Consider the following 18,818-nt stretch of genomic DNA (forward strand, 5'->3'; position numbering starts at 1 on the left):
AACACTCTTCAATGTGCATTTTTCCTTACAATAATAAAAAAATAGTCCGATCTGCAAATTATATTTTAATTTAATTTCATATATTTACTCATAGCTTTTGATAGGGTTGTCAGAGATCTACATAGCATAGCATAGCATAGCATTGGTGTCTACCCGTAGTTGCAACTCTGTTATTGACCAGGACCTCCAAGAATTGCTCCGTGGACCACAGATGAAGAGTAGGAACCAATCATCACCACTTCGCAACTCTCAAATGTCCCTATCATGCTAGCCAATCACAGCGCCGGCCACGACCAGTGGTAAGACACGGGGGAAGTGGATAGGAATTTTAGTCCGATACTTGAGTGATGAAGACCGCTAAATCAGCTGCGTCTTCGACAAAGTATCACGTGAGGTTTGAGGGTGTTAGTAAGATGGGTGTGAAGCCAGGATTCACCGTGGTAAGTGATGCGGCCGGTCAAATCTATTTATAGTCCTTAATTCTTCGTATGTTCTTGGATTCATTTTTGGAAGCTTTCCAATTCGGTTCACCAAGCTTTTTGTGGTGAATTCTGGTCGTGTTGAAAGTTCAATATTCGCCTAACAATTATGCAACCAATGTCCTTGAATTCAACTTGCATTCAATATTGCATTTTTCCTGTTCTTAGGTTCACACAGATTCCAATCAAGTTTCTTGGATTCTTATAGCATTCTTAATCCTTCTAGACAACTAAGCCTCGATGGTCTGGTGGTTAGCATTTTGTCTGCTGACCCAAAGGACGGGGGATCGAACCCCGCCGCGAGCTAATGAATTTTTCGTTCGTATTCAAGTGTTCATAATTCCTTCTTTCCATAATTTCTCGATAGGAGCAGATGGGAATCGAACCCAGAACCTTCCGCTTACAAAGCGAACAGCGTAACCATTCAGCCACGCCTACCCCTACGATAGGGTTGTCAGAGATCTATCTTTTGGACTCGTTCAAAAGATCTTTCGATTACGCATCCAACGCATTGATACGGACATCATTTTCATGAAAACATATGAGATCCGGATTCAAAAAAGTGTATTATTAACACTTAACTGGTTATAGGGGAGATTTTCGTATGTTTGGCAGGTTAAGCACTCGTTCCTAACTCCGTCCAATTTTCTGATTTTCACTATTTAAACTGCTTTTTTTTAACTTTTGATAGAAACTTGCTTGCTCACTCCCTATTGAGCTATGTATCACTCAATTTCAGTTGAAAACGCTTTTAACTAGCTTTAATTGAACGTCAAAGTTCTGACCAACATTAGAGGCACGCTGGAATTAGATGCTGCTCCCCAACCTTTCATGTCTGTCATGTCATTAAATTTAAAGGACGGATTAAGCAATTTCCTCTAAATTAAGTAATCTAACAGTTATCATTAAATTATCTGACCTATATTCAAAAATAAAAATATAAAAACCAAAGACTCAAAACAAGAAGAAATTTTGAAATTGATAAATAATAATATATTTCAAACAAGCTCTTCCCGGCAAACTTCGTCCTGCCCTTTTTTTGGTTTCGTGACGTTTCTTGCTTGTTTGCTTATTCAGCCTCCTGTGATCAAAATTTGATTTTACGCAGCTTTTCCTATACAGCTTTTCCATTTCAGTGAGATCCGACTTCCAAAAAGTACATCAATATCACTTCAGTGGCCATATCTCGAAACAGGGTTGCCAGATCTTCAATGTTTTGGACTCGTTGGAAAGGTCTTTTGATAACCTAACCATCAATGGGTCGGATGGTGGATCCGGACATAGTTTACATACATTTTAGTGAGATCCGGATATATATTCAATTCAATTAGTGTTTATTAGTAAATAATCAATTTACAATTTAGTGTTTCTTATAACCTAATAGAGTTTTGGAGTTCCTTTCAACTATGGTTTACACTATAATTCATTTAGATGTAATTGGATATTCTAACAATGGATTTGGCAAGAGAAGGAAAAATAAAAAAAAACCTTCGAGATTTGCTAAGGAAAAGGATAGAAATAGGAAAAGCTTAAAACTAAATCACAGTTTGTATTGTCTGTTGACGTCGAAAAACTTCGCTGCACAAGGCAGCTTATCCGTTGTAGATGTACTTCATCATCAGCTCACTGAGAGCTTGGAATTGTTCTGCCTTGTTTCGGCAGGCACGAAAGCGCGTGAGCATCTCTCCAGCAAGGGCGAAAAACTCAGGAAGCGTGAAGAGATCATCACCAGTAACATCAGCTTGTCCCGGGGGAGTACCGACGCCAGAAGCGGCTACTCTAGCGTATGAACCTCCCCAACCGGGAGGGAACGCTGGTTTGGTCGATGGAACCGCTCCGCCGCCAGCTGCTGCAGCGTTCGAGCTCAAAGTCTTCGGAGGTTGGCGGGACGCTGGCGCTTTCTTCTTCTTGTCCTGCTCCTCGAGGTACTTTTTCCGCGCGGCACAGCCACGGAAATTCGCCGTGTGGTTTCCACCACAGTTCGCGCACTTGACGCGCGCTTTGTGCTGCTGGGCGTTTTCCCCCAGCTGGTCTTTCCGCGGAAGATTGCACCTTTCGGTGAAGTGGGTCTCACCGCACTTTACGCACCGGGGCGGAAGATTGCAGTTTCTTGAACCGTGTCCGAACTTTTGACAGCGGTGGCATTGGGCTGCGTCGGCGGGATTCTTCATGTAGAATCGCCACGTCACAAAGAATCCGTCCAGTGCTTTGATCCGCCGAAGGTCCTGGATTTTGACGGACCCACGATCGAAGTACAGGAGGTACAATGTGTACGTACCTGTCACCGTTATCGTCTTTGAGAGCACCTTAATCTCTCGAGGCTTAACCTTGATGCCCGATAGGTGTTCTTCCAGGTCGGAGATCGGGCGGTCCGGATATCCCTGAAGGACGATCTTCACTGGGACCTTCTCTGCAGGGTCAAATGTAAAAAACTTGAAGTTTCGCAACTTCAACTTCTTCACCACCATGTCGAAATTCAGTTTGTTATGTGTAATAACTTGCACTGACGTTTTACCTATTTTCAGACAATATTGGAGGCCCTCAAGCAACTCGTCAACATCGTCTGCCAGCGTATCCAAAATAAAAATTGGAGGTGGACGTCGTTCCTTCGGAGAGTTACATTTTTTCTTCTTTTCTTGCTTGCGCGCAAGTTCATCATCGTCATCGTCGTCGCTAGCACTGCTGCTGTCACTGGCGGTGTTGTTTTCTTCTCCACTCAGCATCTCAAATTCGTTGCTGGTGGGAACGTTGGAAGTGGTTGTTGTCGTGGTGCTTGTGGACGGCTGCTGCTGCTGCTGCTGGCCGGAAGTGCTTCCGGATGCCCGAGTCGATTGTCTCGTCCGTACAGGGGACTCACGTGGACGGTATGACACGTGTAAAAACGATGGATCGGTGACGTCACTGGGCACGCTCCCGTGCGCGATGGCGGTCGATGCGGCGTTGGTGTGTTTACCTTTCTGCACTCTGCCGGTAGATGAGCTTCGCGGGTTTTTCGAGGCCGCACTCGAACTGCCACGGCCACGGCCGGCCCTTGGCATGCTGGAGCAGCAAACTCGCGGGTAATCACGGTAAATTACGGCGAAAAAATCGAAAAGTTTGAAGAGCTCCGAACACTTGACTGTTGCTGGCTGGTGTTGCCAGTCCCGATGTGATCCGGATATATATGAAAACACACTTTTATACATAACTTTTGAACTACTTATTGAAACTTCAATCTGTATAAAACTCGATCTATGGGACCCTAAACCAAGTCGAATGCAACAAGTTCGGGTCAAATCGGTTCAGCCAGTGCCGAGAAACATGAGCTAGTTTATTGGTCACATACATACATACACACACACATATACACACAGACATTTGTTCAGTTTTCGATTCTGAATCGATATGTATACATGAAGGTGGGTCTACGATGTTTTTATACAAAGTTCATTTTTAGAGCAGGATTATAGCCTTACTTCAGTGAGGAAGGCCAAAGATTACAAAATGATTAAAATAAAAAATCATAAATTTGATTATTATCAGAAATTTTAAAATATGAAAATATACAAAAAAAGTTCAAAAATTCTAAAATTTAACCCTTTCAAGCCTGAATTTTCAAAAAAATATTTTTTTAGTTGATGATAGGAAAATGATCCTGAGGCTACTTAAGAAAATTTTGATTTTTGGGTCATATATGACCCATCAGGCCCGAAAGGGTTTAAATACAATACAATTTTTTTTTATATTTGCAATTTTTTAATTTTTAAATTGGCATTTTTTTAAACTTTTAAATATTTCAAATTTATGATAATTTTTAAGTTTTGTAAATTGTTTGAAGAAAAAAACGAAATTGATTTAGGTAGTTTTTTTTTCTTAATTTTGTATTTTTTTCACGTTAAAAAAAAAATATTTTTTTTCTAATTATTCCATTCAAATAAAAATATATAAAAAAAATTGTATTACAAATTTCTCGATGGTAAGTCGTAATTTGTCGATGGTAGATCGGGATTTGTCAATGGTAAGTCGTAATTTTACTATCCAGAAAGCTCGATCGTGAGTCGAGAAATTACGATCGAATGCAATAATCACCACGACTGTGACCGCTTAAATCATTCTTCGAACACATCGAAATGGCACGATCAAGCACCGTTCAAATCGAAAATTTGCCAGAAATTCAACAAGCATCTTGCAAAGTTCTTTGTCATATTGGTCATGTGTAACATAACCACCTGCACATTTTTTTTCACAACTTTTTTGACTTATGTTTTATTTTTCGACATTGAAATCAAAATGCGCAACACGTTTTGTTAGGAATTTCACTGTTAATAACTTCCGTCAACTGGGGCGAATCGGGACAGCAGTTTGAATAGGAACAGCTTGAAATGTGTAAAACGATGCACTATTTTTGTTGTTCTGTATCTGTTCTATCCGAAACAAATAAAAAATATACAAATTGGTTTTCTCGAGTTATTAAGAATAATTATAATAAGAAAAGTAAAAAAAAAACAAAACATTATTTTCACGGTTTTCCCAAGGTTCCCACCCTGTGTAAATGAGATGAAGAAAATAACCAATTCCTCACCTTATCTTCCGGCCCTTGGACGCACGCGTGTCCACCTGCTTCTTCATCTTGCTGCGCAGCTTCTGCAGTTCCGCCAGCTTGGCGCCGATCTGCGCCGGATTTTCCGCCGTGTTCGACTTGTACTCGATGAGTTCGCGCAGCAGTGCGTGATAAAAGTCCGAATCGTCAAAGATTTCCCCGTCGTAGGTGGACTCGGGTTCCGCCGACACGCCCTCCTCGGCGGCGGAGGCTGACGGTGCCGGTTTCTCAAACAGCTCGTAGCCGCCGCGGAAGAGTTGCGTCTTGCGGATGAGCTCGTCCTTTGTGAGCAGCGCATTTTCGATCTTTTTCACGACGCTCAGCGATTGGTGGATGTTCTTGGTTCCGCTGGAGGCTTTTGTGCGGTCGTGCCACTTCTGGATTACGTCGTTCCGGTAGGGTTTGTACGTGGTGAAGCTGTCCGCGAGGAGGGACTCGTACTCGGTGAGCCGGGAGTGCTTCGATCCGGATGATTTCTGGTCTTTTAATCGTCGCTTTGTTCCTGGTTTGGAGAGTTCTTTCGTTTCTGGGAAGTTTGCGATTAAGGTGGACTGCAGTTCCAGCAGGTTCTTCAACGTAGATTCAACCGTTTGAACGACTTTCTGGGAAGCTTCCTTAAATTGATCGTTCTTTGAGAAACTTTTAAACTTGTCCTCGTGAGGCAACGCGTTGGCCGTCACCAGACAACCCTGCATTTTGATGCGCATTTCGAGCAATCGTTCCCACATCTTCAACTGGTTCTGGACGCAGGTTCCCTTCTGAACCGCTTCTTGTCGGTTCTCATCTTGAATGAGCTTCTGTGAATCGCTCGGGGCACCTCCCAAAAAGTCTCCCAAGGAGAAATCTTGGTCCTCGAAGTCATCTTCATCATCATCGTCCTCCGACTCTCCGTCGCTCCCGGAACCCTCCGATCCTTCGCTCTGCTCATCGCCTCCCTCGGGAACCCTTAGCCTTACAAACGCCCCCGGCTGTGTATCTCCATCCGAATCGTCCTCGCCATCTTCCTCACTTTCCTCCTCCTCGAAAACATCCCTCCTGGACGCGACCTGGCCCTGGTACTTCCGGTCGACTGCGTCCAGCAGCTTGACGTTGCGCTTTCGAATCTCGCTTAACCCAGCGCCCACGGCCCGCTCAATGTCCGCGTCGTTCTCGTCAAAGTCGGCCACCTGCGGGCCCTCGTCACTGTCGGAATCGCCACCGACTGCCGACGGAGCAAACTGCTCGTGCAACTTTTCGGAGACCGTTTTGGCCGCCGAGCGACGCTTGCGTTGCTTGAGCAGGTGCATTTTTAAAAGGGACACGCGAATTAAACAGATTTTCTGGAGAATCTATCGCACTAAACGTGGTTCCATCTGGTTTACAGAAAGATTCCGACGGCGCACGTTGTTTTGAAATCGTTTGACAGTTTTCTTTATTTTTTTTTTTGGTTTCGCATGATACACGTTCAAAAATTTCATTGATGTTTTTTTTAATGTGTACATCTATGTTTACTTGCGTAATTTTTACTCACAACGAAGCATTAAAAAGGTCAACCTTTTCATCGCGAATAAACCCATCAACTGTCAACATTGAAAACGTCAAACGCACTGCTGTCAAAACTCGCAAAAAGAGAGAAGAAAAAAAGCAAACGAAACTCCGCGGAGAAGGGTGGGTTTGGATAGCTGGCAAAAGCGAAGCCCTGAAGAAAAGCAAAATATTCCAGCAGCGGCAGCGCAACGCCATTTCAAAACAAAAACATTTAACCGCCGTGCGTGAATCGCGATCCATTCGGAAACGATGCGACCCCAGTACCGTGCGCGCGGTCGTCCGGATTACGGCGGAGGAGGAGGAGGTCGATTCGGCGGTGGCAACTTTCGTGGCAGCCGCGGACGCAGACATATGCGACGACCCAGCTTCGACCACCGTCCGGCGCTGGTATCGTCGCCGCACATCCACGCTCATCACGAGCGGACACAACATCCGCAGCCACAACCCTTTCGGTCGCCAGATCGGAACTTCCATCCTGGAAATCAACACCCGCACCCCCACCACCACCACCACCATCATCATCAGCACCGGGAGTTGCAGCAGGAGGAACGGCAACCGGTACCAGCGGTTGCTGAGTGTTCCCACCGGACAGAGTCACCGTGGCAGCGTGATCGTCGTGGGGTGATTGAAGTGGCCGCTGAAGCGGTGGTGAGACCGGAAAGTCCGACGCCGTCGGAGAGGCACCGCAAGCGCAAGCGGAAGCACCGCAGCCCGACCAGCCCAGTGCTGAGCAACATTAGCTCCGGCAGCAGCATCTACGTCGAGGAGGAGGTCGAAGTCGAGATGGACAGCGACGGGAACGCTAGTCCGGATTACGACGAGGTGACCAGCGAGGAGGAAAGTGTCGAGGAAGAGGTCGAAGAGGAGGAGGAAGAGGTCGAGGAGGAGATTGTGGTCGTGAAGAAGAAGAAACGAAAGAAGGACAAGAAAAAGAAGGACCGGGAACGTCGCCACCGGAAGAAGGAAAAGAAACGCAAGAAGGAAATCCTGGAAGAGCGGATTTGTCCGCCGGAGCATGAAGTGGCCGCCCAAAAGGAGATCTTCTCGTCCGGGCAGAACATTCTGGTGAGCGTAAGCTTCGATGACGAGGCTGTTGGCGCTGGCGCGGAAGCCGATGCGTACAAGGCTTACCGGAAGGCCAAAAAGAAGAAGTCGAAGCGGGCAAAGCTCAAGGAGGAACGAAGAAAGCAGGAAGAGCTGGAGGACGAGTTTCCTTCGAGCAGTCAGAAGAGAATTCGTAAGCTGGACGACAGCATCAAACCGGTGGCCATAATCGACCTGGAACGATCACCGGGAAAGCAGGTCATCTCGAGTCCCAAGGAGGTCATCGTGCTGAGCGATGAGGAGGCCGGCGGAAGTGGCAAAAAGAAGAACAAATCCGGCACCGAGCAGGTGGGACCAAACACCCCTCCAGAGCCGGCTCCGAAATCCCCCGAATCTTACGACCCCTTCGATCCCACGAAATCTCCAATGGATTCGCTCGCATCCGGCGTCAACATGGGCAGCATCTCGACGGTCAGCTATCCGGATCATCACCAGCACCACCTCCACCACCAGCACAGGCAGCGAGTCGCGAAGGAAATCGCCTCGCCCGATCTCAACTCCGCCGACGACGGCATCCTCGATCTGCACCCATCCTCACCGATGGACCAACTCACCCCTCGGCAACCCTTCCGACATTCGCCGCAAAAAGCGCTCCGCTCAACCCCCGCCAAGAAACCGTCCGCAGCGGTGCCAAGCGGATGGGAAGATCCGCTGGACGACGGGGACATCTCGCCGTACTCGCCACGGTCCAGCGACTGCGACGATCACATGTTTGATCCTCCGTCGGCGGACGGTGCCACCAACAGCTCATCCCAACAGCCCAAGACGATCGCCCTGACGGTGGACAACCTGCGGCGGGTGTTTGGCAACGACAAGAACACCCTGTACGGCGACCTGCGCCGCCCCAACGAGGCCGTCCAGCTGGTGGACGAAATGTACAAACGTGAGTACGGTTTGGTACGAACTGCCGAATTGTTACTAACGCTACTTTATTTCAACAGCTCAAAAAGTGACCATGGAGATGCTGGACGACATGCCGAATTCTGCCGTTGATTTGCAGATCAAGGAGAAGGTAAGGTTCCCACCAACATGCAGGTGCTGGTAACTCACAGACTCACATCTTTCCTTGCAGCTCATCCAGAAGCTCCAGCGGCAGGATCGCATCATCGAGGAGGTGAAGATCTTCCTGAAGCCACACTTCAATAAGAAGCTCATCAACAAGGAAGAGTACAAAACAATCATGAAGAAATCGGTTCCGAAGGTGAGTTTTTTTTTTGGTTTCGTTGTTTTTAAAAACCATTAGAAAACATTTTTCGGATGTTACCCTAGTCGTTCGCTGCGATTGATGGGATGCCTGCATCTATTCTGAGTAGGGGAAATTGGCATAGGTTAAGCACGTACTCCCAACTCCGCATTATCACAAATTTAAAAACGAATCTTTTGCTCCTTGAACTGAAAGAATTGGATGAAATTTGAGTTTTTGCCAGCCATTTCTTTTCGTGACGGGACAACGAAAGGAGCAGATTTATGAAAAAACTCCTCTCCCGTGCAATGGCTTGCAGACCACTTTTGGTCAATGTTCATGGCTTTTAAGGTAAGAAAACGCATTTAAAGCACATTGCAAGTATTGCATCATAATAAAAATGATTTTTTTTTTCATATTAAAAATCCAATTGAAAATTGAAAAATGTGACATTTTGGTGTAGCTTCGCTAAGAATCGGTCTTATAAACATTGTACAAACTTTTTCAAACAATCCAACTTTTCAGAAAGCTTATTTAAAAACCTCGAAATAAACAACATTTGCGTGGTTTTGTCAATAATTTACATTTTTGCTCATAATTCGAAAAATACAATGAATTCAAACGTCGTTTTCGGTATGGTGATGTTATTTGACGTCCTTTATAAGACCCTTGCCTTACGGTTGGTCTAAATCCATTCTAAAGCCCAAAACCAAGGATGGCCCATTCTGCCCCCATGGGCCATTCTGCCCCCCCTCCCCCTGCCCCTACTTACTGCCGCTCGAAGCTAGTCTGTCCCATATGTAATTTCGTCAATTTTGAGGTAATGATGTAGTTTGGCTCGAAATCATGTAAACTATCAGAAAACCCAATAAAATTTAGTACTTTGTTCAAGAAAACCAGAGAAAATCCACTTTTTCGTGAAATTCTAACACGTTGCCTTGGGACCATCCATAAACCACGTGGACACTTTTTTGGGAATCTGTTACCCCCCCCCCCCCCCCACCCCCTTCGTGGACAATTGTCCATACAAAAAAAACTTATTTGTATGGGTCGTGGACAATCGCCATACCCCCCCCCCTAAAGTGTCCACGTGGTTTATGGATGGTCCCCTTATAGCTGGGACAAATTTGACATGTGTTTTTCTCGGCTTGCTGTTTTTACATATGGGTCGGATCCGATTAGAGCGGCAGTGTATCTCAGTGAAAATATTTTTGCTGGAGTGCTTTTCCTGCGTGAAGCATTTTTTAAATTGTTTTTATAGTGTTTAAGATTTTGTTTTCCTCAAAAAAAAATTAAAATAAAGGATGCCTACGGTATCAGATTTTGCACAATCCTAAACTCTAGCCTAAACTCTGCCTTGTATCAGAGGTATTCAAAAACACCGTAAAAAACAAAGTTGAAAGAATATATAATTTTGTTGAGAAATTTAAAAATTAAAAAAAGCGTATTTAAGGTAGTAAATTTTTCGTAATAAAAAATCCATTTTTTGGCTTGCCATTTTTTCTGAAATGTCCTTATCATAACCTACACCTTTGCCGACGGTATCAGTTACCTTAAGCTTAAGTATCAGCAAAATAGTTCAAACTCTCAAAATGCTGATCCGACCATAAGTTTTAAAAAAAATATTTTTTTCTGGGGTCAACTTTTACTGTGTTTTTCACTAATATTTTCTATACAATATGTAAAAATAAGCATGCAGTAGTTTTTGTAATTGCCCTATACTATGTTTTTACGCATTTTAATACAATTTAAATGTTAATGGTTTCATTGTAATTTCAAAAACATCAAATTTTTTTAGAATTTTCAAAAATCTAAAAAATTTAAAAATTTTAAAAATTTTAGAAATTTTAACAATTTTAAAAAAAAATCACACAACCAATAACCAAACCCCCAAAAACTCCCCCCCAACACACAACCCACCACACCCACCCCCACAATAAAAAAACCCACACACCACCCCCCAAACCAACCCAACCTACCCCAAAAAAAAAAAAACACAAACCCACCAAAAAACATATTACCACCAAAAAAACAAATAAATAACAAAACCCCCAAAAACCACACAAAAAACAAAAACCCACCCAAAACCCACAAACAACAACAAACACCAAACACACCCAACCAAAACAAAACACCAACAAACAACCCAACACACCCCCCCAAACCCCCCCCCCCCCAAACCCCAAACCCCCAAAAACACACCACACACCCCCACCACCACACCCCAACCCCCAAACCACCAACACAAAAATAACAAAAACACCCAACCCCACCACAACCCCCACCACATAATACCCCCAAACACACCAAAACCACCAATACCACCCTACACCATACCCCCTAACACCTCAAACACCAACTACAAACCTACACCCACCACACATCCCATAAATTATCCAAAAAAAAAACTTATATCCCCACTCCTACCAACAACACAATAAAAACCCCCCACCAACACACCCCCCCAACCCACACCCCCCCCCCCCCCAAACCCCCAACCCCCCCCCCCCCCCCCCTAAATCTTCACCAAACACCCCCCCCCAACACCCCCCCCCCCCCCCACACTCTTACCCTAACCCCCTCCCCCTCCCCACCTCAACCCCACCCAACAAACCACCCCACCCCCCACCCCACCACCCAAAACTCCCACACCCACAACATCCAAACTCTCACCCTTATAAAAATTCTACTCATCCTTACCCTACAATTTCCCTAATCCTCCTTAAATATCATACTAACACTTAACCATCCCAAAACCCCCATAACAAACCTCAAAAAACCCCTCAACCATACTCACCCAAAACCAACCTATAAAACATAAACATCCAAACTATATCCATCTAAAAAATCAACCACATCTCTTACATAAACTCTGGGCCAAGTTTCAGTTACTTAAGGAATCGATAGACCCCAAAATCTCGGAGTGCATATTTTTTTTCATAATAACGGTATTTTGAGCACCGTGTTGGCAGCTGGCCATACAAAAATGATGTATGAAAATAAAAAAAAACTGTATCTTTTGAAGGATTTTTTTAATCGATTTGTTGTCTTCGGCAAAGTTGTAGGTATGGATATGGACTACACTGGAAAAAAATGATACACGGTAAAACAATTTTGGTGATTGCAAAAAAAAATACTATTTTTATTTTTTGATATGTTTTAGTGGACATCAAATGCCAACTTTACAGAAATTTCCAGGTTGTGCAAAAAATCTTTGAGCGAGTTATACATTTTTGTATGTGTATGTATGTATGTATGTAATTGAACCCCCGTCTTGGCAGGACTTTGCAGTATATTTCAACTGAGACGGTTCGGTTAGTAACCACCATATATCTCAAGAACCTTTGAAGCGAAATACCTTTCTATGGCTAACGATTTCTTCTGAAATTGTACAGACATAGATCGGTAATGCAGATGACTCGGGCCAGGCAATCCACGACTCCCTCGTCCAGTTCATGAGTATATAAGATGGCCCTGGGCTGTTTTGAGACGGTGTTAGTAGTTATATAATGGTTATTATACCTTGTGACATTATTTCTCCACTACGAATCAATTCAGTTCTAGATCATTAACTCTATGATGGCCGACTGGTTAGCGTCCCAGACCATCTATCTTAAGGTGTGAGTTCGAATCCCACCTGATTTTCAAAGGTTTTTTGTTCATATTCAAATTACAATTCCTGATTCCAAATTTCAAGGGAACCGACCGGGATTCGATCCCTGAACCTTCTGCTTCTTTTTTTTAATGTCAAAAAGTTTAAAAAATTTCAAGAATTTTTAAAATTTTAAGAGTTAAAAAAAATCAAAACTTCAAGAGTTTTAAAAATTTAAAAAATTTAAAAAAAATAAAAAATTTGAAGATTTCAAAAATTTCAAAGATTTTAAAAATAAGGCCGTTGAAAATATTTTTCTAAGTTTATGTCCCCCCCCTCCCTTCAAAATTGGTCCAAAAAACCAGAAACCAGGGGGCAATTTTTTTTAAATCTTCAAAATTTTGATGAAAATGAAGGTCAAATCAACTTAAAACAATCTAAAACGCATTTCCTGCATGTATAATCGTATTAAGCATGATTGGGCTGGATTAACAGTATTTTGGTAACTAATGATTTTAAAACAACTGGGCAGGTGTAAAATGCATTTTTAAATACTTTGGTCATTCAAATGTTGAAACCATGGCTCGTAAATTCAATGTTTAAACTTTTTTATTTGTTTGCCCTCCTCGACTTTGGTCAGAGTCAAGGGACATAAACTTCAAAAATATTTGCAACGGCCTAAATAAAGTAAACTTTTGAAATTTCTGAATTTTTTTAATAATCTTTGAAATTTCTGAAAATTATGATTTTTTTAAAAGTTTTGAAAACGAGCTTCAAACCCATATCCCGATTTTCTCGATCGTAATTTGTCGATGGTAGATCGAGAAATAGGGGGATGGCGTCGCTATTTTTAGACAACGTTTTTCACTTTTTCTCCATCGAAACCAACAACTTTATCGACTTCATTTTGCTGGGTGAGATAGGACGCCGCCTATTTTTAGAGGATGACTCAGCACTTTTCCTGTCTTGCACTTAAAAAAAACCATATGGCATCACGATGTAACGCCACGTCCCTATTACGATCGAATGATCTCAATCTACTATCGATAAATTATGACTTACCATCGACAAATTACGATCGTAATCTTATTATCGAGAAATCTCGATCGTGAATCGAGAAATTACGATCGAATGCAATAATCACCACGAAGTTTTTGTTGGACAAAATTTGCTCAAAATGACCTCCTGAACAGGAGAAAATTAAAAAAAAAATGTGGGCATGAGAGGGTACACTGGAGTCACCTGGAGTGTTCTGCAAGCTCGGAAGTTACGAATCGAAAAACCAGCCAAACTAAGTTTCACTTTGCTACTCGTTCCAGATCTGCCACAGCCGGTCCGGCGAGATCAACCCGGTCAAGATCCAGAACCTGATCATGGCGTACGTGAAGAAGGCGGTGGCGAAGCGGAAGATCGCGGGCAGCAGCAGCGGCAACGCGATCGTGTCGTCCACGACCGCGGTCACGTGATAGTACCGGGCGGCGGCGCACCTTGTATTATACGAGAGCTAAGAGATGGAGATGGTGTTTCTGAGAGAGTGGCCACGTGCAACGGTCCCGCCGACGCCTCCGCCGCGAAGAGGGACAGATATTTCATTTGAAACATTTTAGGGTGGTAAGGTTTGGAAGGAGGCAGCAGAATCAGAGGGAGTGTAAGTTTTAATTTATAATTTCTTATTTTCTTATTCTCAACGCATCCTTTCTCATGCTGAATCGATAGGTTTATTTTTGGACACTCGATTTAAAAATCAATCATTGCAATCTAACGCGTACGAACTTATTAGTTGATATTAAGTAAATTAATACATATATTATTATTTTCATGAAAAACAACATTGAACTGTGTACCGTTCGTAGACGAATCGAACTAGTGAAATACAAGCTCCTTGAGGGAGTGTTACATAATAAGGCAACAGTGGAGTGAATTGTAAGAATAGCATTAAATTTCAATGTGAAGATTTTCTAGAATCTAGATGATGTTGTTTAAGTGCAAACACGTATAAAGTTTTAATAATCCCCCTTTGAATAAAAATTCGGCACATGGAGTGCACTTTAGTGTGAGGAATTAATTGCGACTTGTTTCATTTATCTTTTCCGCTGAAACGACACACAAGCACAAAGCAATTCTTCTTTGAGCAATCACTAACATAGCACACGAGTGTACCCGGGTGTACTTGCCAAAGTACTCTCCTGAATCCTGTGGAGCAAGCTGAGACCGATGACTGAGGCCTTAGGCGACGAATACCAGTGCGGTTTTCGAGCGGGTCGTTTCAGACCAAAGAAACGAACTTTGGAAGATATTGGTAGAACAAGGCTTTTCGGCAAAAATAAAGAAGGTATTATACTCTGACAAACAGACAAACAGCCGTTCCTTTTAACATCCACTGACCCCTCGTTGTTATCGTTTTTGACATTTCGACGTCGTCGTGCTATCTTGTCGCACCCGCCATTTTGACGTTCCGAGAAAAACGCGTTTTAATGTTTGACCTTGAATATTCAAAAACGAGAGCACGCAATGTAAACAATAACAAACACGTTTTGTTTGGCTGACCATTCTGTGCATTGTCCCAAAGTTTGGTTGAAGTTGGTTGCTGGAGTCCCGAGTTATAATTACAAATGTCTACGGTAGTCTAGCTTGTACGTGCGACAAACGCATCCTGACTTTCCTGGCCTGAAATCCCTTTGGCCTTTTGTCGCACTTACATCAATTTTCATGGAGTGACAAGATAGCACGACAAGATTGAAACTACTTTCATATGTAAAGTGACAAAAATGCACGGAGTTTTTTCGGTTTTTGTTGAATTAACAAAAACATCATTCCTGTCAGAGCTATTTACGTAATTCAAACATGTTGCTTTATTTATTTATGTTTACATGAACAAACTCACAGTAATACAAAATTCAAATTATCTAACCATCAACACTTTACCAGAAGCCATAATTTATTAGACCGACCCAATATTTCAACATTAGCCGGCGAAAGATGCATATCTTTCAAAGGTGCTCAATTATATAATTATTTTTGGAATAGATTTGGTGATTGTCAAAGCGTATCAATATTTAAAAACAAATTGCTCTCTTTTTTGAATGAACCCGCTGTTATTGAACACATCCTTAAATCCTTTGATTTTCTTGTTACATAGTAGACTATTTTGTTTTCCAATTTTCTTTTTGTTTTTTTTTCTCTTTTTTTCTTTCTTTTTTCACTTTTGCTTCCTTCTAAAACTCAGTTTAAAAAGTTAGTTTTCCGACACAATTATCTTTTTTCTATAATTTTGTCTTTATCGCCATAATCTATGCACTTTTTTATATCATTTCAGATTTCTCTTGCCAGGATCAACCAAACTCCTTCACAGGTGGAAACCAATGGAGTTTGACCGGATATTTAAAAGTTAATTGTAAACACTAAAATTTATTGTATATTGTATTAAAACGATGTAGGTTTTTGGTGCTACTGCTTTGGTGGCTTTTCCTACCGAATAAAAAAAATCAATCAATCAATCAATCAATATCTCAGGATTGAAATCGAATTTTCGGGATCTGTGAAGGTCAAAAGGTGAGGCATTGTGAGCTGCACAAAATGGCGTTCTTAACTCAATTTGGTCCATAATGCACGTACGACAAGTTAGCACGATGGCGACGATTTGTCATTATTTTTACCAGAAACACAATAGGTTTATTCCCGTATCTACAGAATTGCAAAATTTCTGCACTGCCGCTCGAATCGAGTCCGTCCCATATGTAAAAACATCAAGCCGAGAAAACACATGTCGTATTTGTCCCGCCCATAAGGCTACGTGTTAGAGTTTCACGAAAAAGTGGATTTTCTCCGGTTTACATGATTTCTAACCAAACTGCATCATTACCTCGAAATTGGCGAAAATTTCGAAAATTCGAAAATTTAATTATTGTGGATTTAGCTCGTAGCTGGATTTTCTGGCATCTTCTCACGGTCATAGGGGGATGGCGTCGCTATTTTTAGACCACGTTTTCCACTTTTTCTCATCGAAACCGACTACTTTATCGACTTCATTTTGCTGGGCGAGATAGGACGCCGTCTATTTTTAGACGATGACTCAGCACTTTTACACTCTTGCACTTAAAAAAAACCAGATGGCAGCACGATGTAACGCCACGTCCCTATTGGAAACGGTCGTGGATAGACCTAGGGGTTCTCAGTTGGAGTGAAAATATTCAATTTGTGGATAAATTATGGATTAAAATTTTGCTTTTTTATCACTTCTCCGACATCAGGAATAATTGTTTGAACATGCTCGCAATTTTTTTATTCGGTCGGAAAAATATTATTTTTCTTGAAAAAAACTTTCATTTTTAATCACATGATCACCCCTAATTCTGGCTCGATGCCGCCATCATGCGACCGCGTGCTCCGTTTGTTTGTCAACAAAGCTGCAGCTGGATGGTGAGACCAGGGTGAGACGAATGGTACGTTCGTTTGAGGGCTAGTTCCGCACTGAGTGCCGCACTCAGAGCTGTCAAATGGTACATTCGTTTGAAGAGCCGGTGCGGCACTGAGTGCCGCACTCGTCGGTGTCAGTTTTGGTTCAATCGAACGTCATTTGTCAGTGCGCGTGGAACTCGCATGAAACTGAAAAAATATCGAGTGCGGCACTAGAGTTTCAGTTCCAAGATGGCGGCGAAACTCGTGCGGAACTAGCGCGAGTTTCTTCAAAGAAACACTTTGACAGCTCTGAGTGCGGCACTCAGTGTGGCACTAGCCATCAAACGAACGTACCAAAAGTGTTTCTTTGAAGAAACTCGCGCTAGTTCCGCACGAGTTTCGCCGCCATCTTGGAACTGAAACTCTAGTGCCGCACTCGATATTTTTTCAGTTTCATGCGAGTTCCATGCACACTGAAAAAGAATGTTCGTTTGAACCAAAACTGGCACCGACGAGTGTGGCACTCAGTGCCGCACTGGCTGTTCAACGAACGTACCAGAAGTGAGGGCTCTTCCCCCCTCACTTTGACATTTTTATGCCCGCATCTGGCCCGCCGCCTATTTCGTCGGTCGTTGAGTCGCCGGTCGTTTCGAGCGACCGAGTCCAGCTAGGAACTGATCGTACAATACATATGGGACGGACTACACTGAAAACCCAACCATGGTAATTGCTACCATATTGTAGGGTTAAATTGAGAACACGCACCGACGTATTTTTGCTGAAAACATTCCGTGCTTGGATTCACTGATTAACGCAGTCAGTTTTACTATGTCGAGAGCGGTATGGTAATTTTAACCCTCCAATATGGAGAGAATGATAATGATTTCGTAATTGCTACCATGGAATTTTGTGGAAGCATGGTACATTTTACCATATTTGCGTTTACTTCCACCAAAAAGCCACAGTTAAATTAATAAGCAGCATTTTTAGCAAATGTTCTTAAAATTACCATGGTCGGGCGTTCAGTGTAGCTTCGAGCGGCAGTGCAGCCAGCAAAAAGATTTTTTTTTTGCAGCGCATTCCCGTACTTGTCTGCAACTCTCTCTCTCTTTTGCAGCAGTTCTGCAAGAGAGCAAGAAAAGGAACGGATGTGCGACAAAAGGTCGAAAGACATAAGGTCGAATGGACAAAAGGTCGAATGCCAAAGGTCGAATGGACAAAAGGTCGAATGCCAAAGGTCGAAAGACATAAGGTCGAATAGACAAAAGGTCGAATGTGAAAAAATGAAACAAATAATTGTAATTATGTATAAACTTATACAAAATCCCTAAAAAAATGTCTTGCAAACAATTCTGATTTTTTTTTCTGTGAGTTAATCCTTGGTTTATCCATCCTTTTAGTAATGATCTTTTTTTAATAAGCAGAATAATTTCCAAACCAGTTTTTGAGAAGATTTCCATTCTTCCAAACGGCTTCTGAAAAATGTTGGAAGTTTATTTTTATTTTTAAAAATAACCTATTCTTGATTGTCGTAATATTTTTGTGAGATTTTCCCTTCTTTCAAACATGAGCAGTTCCTTAAAACAAAAGTTCGATTTATAAAATATTTTGGAAGTTTATTTTTATTGTTAAAAACAACAAATTCTTGATTGTCAAAATATTTTTTTGAGTTTTTCCAGTCTTTCAAACATGAGCAGTTCCTTGAAAAAAAAGTTCAACTTCTGAAATTTGTTGGAAGTTTATTTTCAAAAACAACCCATTCTTGACTGACAACATATTTTTGTGAGTTTTTCCATTCTTTCTATTTTGGAAGTTTATTTTTATTTTTAAAAACAACTTACTCTTGACTGCCGTAATGTTTTTGTGAGTTTTTCCATTCTTTTAAAAGTTTCGAAAAATGATAAATTCTTTTTTTAAATATTGTTGCAAGTTTTCTATCCTTTTACAATCAATCTT

The 18,818-nt window shown here is 42.3% G+C and overlaps 3 protein-coding genes across 4 annotated transcripts in view; 1 reads left to right on the forward strand and 2 right to left on the reverse strand.

Moving 5' to 3' along the window:
• Positions 1 to 18,818, reverse strand: part of LOC120427789 (clavesin-2) — a 104,171-nt gene that overhangs the window by 32,142 nt on the left and 53,211 nt on the right. The gene's annotated exons all lie outside the window — the stretch shown is intronic.
• Positions 5,037 to 6,473, reverse strand: LOC120430924 (protein Aatf-like). Its single transcript, XM_039596045.1, has one exon. The coding sequence runs from the start codon at positions 6,342 to 6,344 to the stop codon at positions 5,037 to 5,039; it is 1,308 nt and encodes a 435-aa protein (XP_039451979.1). The 5' UTR covers positions 6,345 to 6,473.
• LOC120430927 (serine/threonine-protein kinase PRP4 homolog) lies at positions 6,657 to 14,529 on the forward strand. 2 transcript variants are annotated; one of them, XR_005607771.2, is made up of 5 exons: positions 6,657 to 8,572; positions 8,631 to 8,701; positions 8,762 to 8,890; positions 13,784 to 14,112; positions 14,181 to 14,529. XR_005607771.2 is itself a non-coding variant. In XM_039596048.2 (4 exons), exons 1-4 carry the CDS (start codon positions 6,835 to 6,837, stop codon positions 13,928 to 13,930), a joined length of 2,085 nt encoding a protein of 694 aa, XP_039451982.1. In that variant the 5' UTR covers positions 6,657 to 6,834; the 3' UTR covers positions 13,931 to 14,529. The 2 variants fall into 2 exon arrangements, 1 of the variants encoding a protein (XP_039451982.1); XM_039596048.2 differs by having other exon boundaries at positions 13,784 to 14,529.

The sequence above is a fragment of the Culex pipiens genome, chromosome 3, assembly GCF_016801865.2.
Source record: "Culex pipiens pallens isolate TS chromosome 3, TS_CPP_V2, whole genome shotgun sequence".
Taxonomy (NCBI): domain Eukaryota; kingdom Metazoa; phylum Arthropoda; class Insecta; order Diptera; family Culicidae; genus Culex; species Culex pipiens.

Excerpts from the sequence above, each read along its gene's own strand:
- LOC120430927 (XM_039596048.2), top strand. The coding sequence starts at position 6,835 with ATGCGACCCCAGTACCGTGCGCGCGGTCGTCCGGATTACGGCGGAGGA. Across the intron at positions 8,573-8,630 it reads GGTGGACGAAATGTACAAAC|CTCAAAAAGTGACCATGGAG; the intron begins GTGAGTACGGTT and ends TTATTTCAACAG. Across the intron at positions 8,702-8,761 it reads ATTTGCAGATCAAGGAGAAG|CTCATCCAGAAGCTCCAGCG; the intron begins GTAAGGTTCCCA and ends CTTTCCTTGCAG.
- LOC120430924 (XM_039596045.1), bottom strand. The coding sequence starts at position 6,344 with ATGCACCTGCTCAAGCAACGCAAGCGTCGCTCGGCGGCCAAAACGGTC.